This window comes from Scardinius erythrophthalmus (genome assembly GCF_964197995.2).
Source record: "Scardinius erythrophthalmus genome assembly, chromosome: 24".
NCBI classification, from domain to species: domain Eukaryota; kingdom Metazoa; phylum Chordata; class Actinopteri; order Cypriniformes; family Leuciscidae; genus Scardinius; species Scardinius erythrophthalmus.
The window spans coordinates 12,767,262-12,773,261 of NC_138244.1; the positions used below are offsets into that span (position 1 = coordinate 12,767,262).

Sequence of the window (6,000 nt, forward strand, 5' to 3'; positions counted from 1 at the left end):
GGTTGGGCAAAATCCAGAATTTCTTTTGTGTTCACTTATGTATGTATGTTTGTATGTATGTATATGTATTTATATATGGAAGCTTGTTTCCGCCACAACTTAAAAGATAATTGCAACTTTTTTTCTCACTTTTTTACATTTTGACTTGTTTTCTCAGAATTGTGAAATATAAACTCATAATTGCAAGTTATAAAGTCCAATTCTGAGGAAAATAAAGACTGTATATATATATATATATATATATATATATATATATATATATATGAGTTATATATCTCGCAATTCCAACTTTATAACTATCAATTGTGCGTTTAAATCTTGCAATTCTGACTTTATAACTCGTAATTGCAAGTTTATAACACATAATTCTGACTTTATAACTCGCATTTGCAACTTTATATCATGAAAATCTGACTTTATAACTCGCAATTGCAAGTTTATATCACAATTCTGACTTTATATCACGAGAGATGTAAACTCGCAATTACCTGTGTGTGTGTGTGCACAAATCATTTTAATTTACTTTCCTAAATTTGAATTGCAATGTCTCAGTCCTGTTTGAACCCCAGTTTAAATAAATTTGAATAATAATTCAAAAAACAACAGGCATTTTTTATTCAAATGAATAAGTGCTGAGCAACTTTTTATGTTCTTTTTCTCTTGTCTTTTTAAGATCCTTACGTAAAGGTTTCTATTATGTGTGACGGCCGGAGGCTGAAGAAAAGGAAAACTTCAACAAAACGGAACACACTCAATCCAGTCTACAATGAAGCCATTGTTTTTGATGTTCCACCTGAGAACATTGACCAAATAAGTCTTTTAATAGCAGTCATGGACTATGACCGGTAAGGTATTAATGTGTCATATTAGCATTATCTTAAAACTAGTGACTAGTATTACATCACTGTTTTACGTCACTGTCACATTTACAGCAGAGCGAACTAAAGCAATAACACATCAGAATGTGTCGCATTGGGAAGTCTAATTCATTTTAGCGAATTGGCCTGTTCAAACGATTCATTTATGTGAACGGATTCACTGATTCATTGGAGTTCTTGCACAGTATTTTACTGATTCTGCAGTTCATCACTATGTTTTTGACCCATTTATATAAATTAGGATGTTTTCGAGTTTTTCATTGTATTTTTAGTTGTAGTTGTATGTCTGTAAATATACTTTTTAACCCCTTACATAGCTTCAATATACCTTTTGTCATTATCTTGTACTACTATTTCTTGTACTACTGTAGCTTAACTGTAGTTCAGCCTGTTGAAAAGACCAACATATGCAAGCAGCAAACGTTCAAACCATCATAAACCAGTCTGGTCTGGTTAGAAAAAACAGTCCTGTCAAAGTCGCTTCCCCAACACTTTTGTTAGTCCTTCAGTTTTAGCAGAGCTAATCTAAAGGTACAGCTAGCAGCGCGGTGGGAGCTAGAGAGCATTCAGTGTCAAATTTGAACTGAAAAGGAGTATCATTTAAATTAAATATGCTTTTAATTTTTGACAAGCGCAGTGCTTAGAGACTATAGAAGTTTATTCTTAGTGCTGGTGGGTGATCTGAGGAACAGCCTGAGCTGTATATTCCCAATGCAGCGAGAGGTTCATATCAGATTTAGATCACTGTCCTGTTTGAGAAGTACGAACCGCAGCATTTCAGTGTCTCATCGCTGCTGCAAAAATAACAGAATAGAGAATGTATTGGATTGAGACTAAGAGTTCATATGTCTTTGTGATGCACACAGAGTGAAAGATATATAAAATATTTTAAGATATATATAAATATTTTGCAAAAATCATCATATTTTTTGCTGAAGGGGTAGATTTGGCACTTTAAAGTTGGAAAAGACGCATTGTTTTTTGGCATCCTGGTTTAGCTGTCACATTTTAAGCATGGATATACTCTTCTCATTCACAGCGTAGGTCACAATGAGGTTATTGGTGTGTGCCATGTGGGAAACAGAGCTCAGAGTTTGGGACGCGATCACTGGAATGAGATGCTCACATACCCACGCAAACCCATCGCCCGCTGGCATCCGCTTGTTGAGGTAATGTTGAGCTTACGACTATCACTTTATTTGAATTTCAACAGCTCCATTTGTTTTTTGAGAAGTGTTTGAACACCTAGATCTATCCATCTATCATTCTATCTATCCATCCATCCATCTAAGCCCTTTGAAGTCATGTAAGCTTCAATTCTATTTTTTTATCTATCTATCTGAAACATGCTAGCAATGCGATATGTACTAGCAACCGCATAGCAGCACCCTAACAACCACCCAGAATACCCTTGCAACCGCATAGCAACACCCTAGCAACCACCCCAAGTACCCTTGAAACCACACAACAGACCCCATTCAGAGTATCCTAGCAGCCACATAGAAACACCTTAGCAACCACTTAGAATACCCTAGCAATTTCATACCAAACAATTTTTCTGAAAGACTTTAAACCTTCAAACTTTGAGCTGAAAACTGATTCAAATTTAAAACTACTTCAATCCTTTGAACTTCAAGCTTTTAAAACTGCTTCAAAATGAAAACCTTCAAACTTCAATCTTTTTAAACTCTTTTTAAAGTCTCTCTCTCTCTCTCTCCCTCTCTCTCTCTCTCTCTCTCTCCCTCTCTCTCTCTCTGTGAAACTGTTTCACACCTCAAGCTTTTACAATTACTTCAATCTTTCAGGCTAGGCTTTCTCAAGCCAACACCAAAGTTTGTGCACAAACTTTATTCATCTAGTTTGTATTACACACTTACATTTTAAATATACATTTTTTTTCATAGTTACATAAAATACATGCACTTTGCCACATTTTAATCTTATTGTTTTTTCTTTTGGGGCTTAGGAATAATAGCATCCTACTTCCTCCTTATTCTCTCACTGTGATGGTGGGCCATAAGTGTCTAAACACCAAATAAGTGTTGTTGGCGTGTAAATGATCATGGTCATATGTTATTTTTTACATTAAATGTTCATATTTATGCATTTGGTGGCAGATGTTTTTATCCAAAATGACCTGCATTGCATTGAAGGTCTACTTCATTAAATGTGGCCATGCATTCCCTTAAAATCAAACCCATGATTTTGCTAATGCCATGTTCTACTGTTTTCTACTATGCAGAGATTTTGGTATTCAGAATTTGAGTTCAGTAGATGATTTTGTTTTCCTTTTAGAAGTGGGAAGCAACTGTTTAGCTCTTAAAGTTACAGTATATTTACTTTTCATAGTACAAAGACTTGATTTCTCATCATATGGTGCCCTTAAAGGGATAGTTCACTTTGAAATTAAATTTTGGTATGTTTTAGCTTACCTCAGATTTACCTGAGATTTTTGTCAAACTGTTCTTGTCTGTCAGTCATATCATGCAGGTCTATGGTCACTTTCTCCAAGAGCATGCACAGAGTCCAAATTAAAACAATTCCCCATCGTCCAAATTAAACAATTCTTCATCGTAAGTACACATTGATGGCCTAAGACACGAAACGAGCGGTTTGTGTGAGAAAACGAACAGTATTTATATCGTTTTTACCTCTTATACACAGCCACGTCCAAGTGATCTGAGTCCAAGTGATCCGTTTTCTCACACAAGTGATCCGTTTTCTCGTGTCTTAGGCCATCAATGTGTACTTACGATAGGGAATTGTTTCATTTGGACGATGGGGAATTGTTTTAATTTGGACTCTGTGCATGCTCTTTGAGACAGTGACCATAGACCTGCATTATACGACTGACAGACAAGAACGGTTTGACCTAAAAATATCAAAATTTAAACTACTGCGGAAAAAAAGACACCTACATCTTGGATGCCCTTGAGGTAAGCTAAAACATACCAAAATTTAATTTCAAAGTGAACTATCCCTTTAATTACATCATGCAAAACTGCAGCGCAGATGTTATTGGAGTCAACTGAACCCACAAAATATGCTGGGGAAAAGTGAAAAGTTATTAAGGGTGATAATATTTTGGCAGAAACCCCAGCTAAAGTCCAGTGTAATGGCTCGTTTGTGTGAATTCCATAAAGACTTTTAAGGCTTTTCTCACATTACGGCACTGAAATCATGTTTGCAAATCTATGACCTCTCAGGAGCCCAGACTACACATCTTTAATAATTCACAATCCCTGTCCTCCTCAACCACGTTATGCTCCCCGAGTCACCGTAATATCAAACAAAAGGGAAAACATCTCATATAGCCTTGGCATAACCAAATCCAAAAATCACATCTCGGAAGACGGAGGACAACATAACGTCAGGCAAAAAATAGTCGTTTTAGGGAAATCTGAGGTCGATGAAAGGGTATCATGAGCTGATTTTTGCAGCCGCGGCACAATCGCAATTGATTTGAAGGCAAGAATGAGCCGTTAAGGCGCTAAGAGGACCATTGTGACAATATGTGCAGCGCTTCAGCCCTTCAGTGTCAGGGAATTGGATTTCGTCTCTTCCCACGATGTGTATTATGTCTGAGCTTTAAATATGATTTTCAGCATCTGATCTGATTTGAGTTCTCCTCAGCTAACCTTAATTTTTCACTCTGGCAGTGGGTCGTTCAGACCACGACGGGCGGTAGCCAAGACTCCTGTAATTCCCTGAGGACACCTCCTTCCCCGTAATGGACGCCGTGAAATTTCAGCCTTGGAGAAACCCGGCAAAGTCCAGTTCACAACTTTAATGAAAAGGAAACCGCGAGAGAGAGGAGAAAAAAAAATATCTCTCGGTTCTGTTAAAGGTCACTTTAAATGTGTGCACACACTCAATGCAGTAAACACGCAGGACACCTTAGACGTAAGATTTCCTGGATAGAAGAAGAGTGTCAAGTCCACTGCATGTGAAGTGACCGTGTGTGAGCAGTATTTGGTTTTAAATCAAGCCTTGAACATTGTTCTGCTTTTGTTGAAAACTTTAGTTGAGAGCCAAGTATTTTTGACATTGTCATGTTTTATGTATCTGTATAACACATTGTAATACACTAATATTGTTTGAAGTGTAGTGCATGGGGTCTATTTTGTGGTATTTTATTGTAAAAACTTACTGTATAAAAATATATAAGAAATGCATTACAGGCTCGAGTCATGATTTCTGGCAAAAGCAAATACTGCCAATAACTTTGAATCGTTTCAAAAAAGTTTGGTCTCTTCTGCTCACCAAAGCTCAACTCACCATCAAAAATACAGTAACAACATATTGTGTAAGATTATTACAATTTAAAATAACTGTTTTCGATTTTAATAGATTTTAAGGTTTAAGGTTTAGTGTCGAACCTCATTTGGTGTTGGAACGCATCAATAAAAATAACTCAAAAATGTATTTACATCCGGTGTTTGCTAACAAGCCGTAAACTGCACTTTAGGAGTGTTATTTTGTGATATTTCTGTCTGTGAATATGAAGTTAAATTTCAGTCAGGCTGCTGCTTTAGAAGGTTTAAGGTTTTTTTGTTGTATGTACAAAGGCAAAAACTGTTTTGCTTTTTTTTTCCTGAATGAGCAGAGCAATGAGAGAGATCAAAGATGAAGGCTGAGCTTTCGCTGTAATTTTCGCTCAAATGATTCCCCTTCTTGCCCTCACTCTTTTTAGTTTCATCGGGCCCGACCACACTTGACTGATGCTCGTCTACTCTGAAATCAGTCGAGGGTAAAAGATCCTATACAGAGCTCCCTGACAAAAGTGAGAAAAATTGCAATCTGCAAGAAAAGATGATTGATGGATCTTTAATCAGTGTCCTGCTGCACTGAGGCTTCCTGACGTGTGGAGCGACCTGGGTTCACATCTGTGCGAGGGGTCTAAACTTTTTAAATGATACTTGTCATGCTGTGCTTTTTACCGGAGTCAGTGGACGAGGACTGATGATAGAAAAGATGCTCCTGCCAGTTATCAGGTGGAGATCACAATTACTGACAGCTGGGAGTGAGAGCTGATTGCTGAAGACACACATAGAGTCAGGAAGATTCAAGAGATGAGAGGCATCTAAGGTTAAGATCTGGAATGCAGCGCTGCATTGGACAC

The 6,000-nt window shown here is 37.2% G+C and overlaps 1 protein-coding gene across 1 annotated transcript in view; it reads left to right on the top strand.

The window, feature by feature from the left end:
• syt9b (synaptotagmin IXb) overlaps nucleotides 1-4,939 on the top strand; it is a 28,036-nt gene extending 23,097 nt beyond the window's left edge. The window contains exons 5-7 of the mRNA XM_081355924.1: nucleotides 674-845; nucleotides 1,918-2,047; nucleotides 4,538-4,939. Of these exons, the coding sequence (XP_081212050.1) occupies nucleotides 674-845; nucleotides 1,918-2,047; nucleotides 4,538-4,609 (374 nt within the window). The 3' untranslated portion in view covers nucleotides 4,610-4,939. The remainder of the gene's footprint in view (nucleotides 1-673; nucleotides 846-1,917; nucleotides 2,048-4,537) is intronic.
• The last annotated feature ends 1,061 nt before the right edge of the window (nucleotides 4,940-6,000 follow it).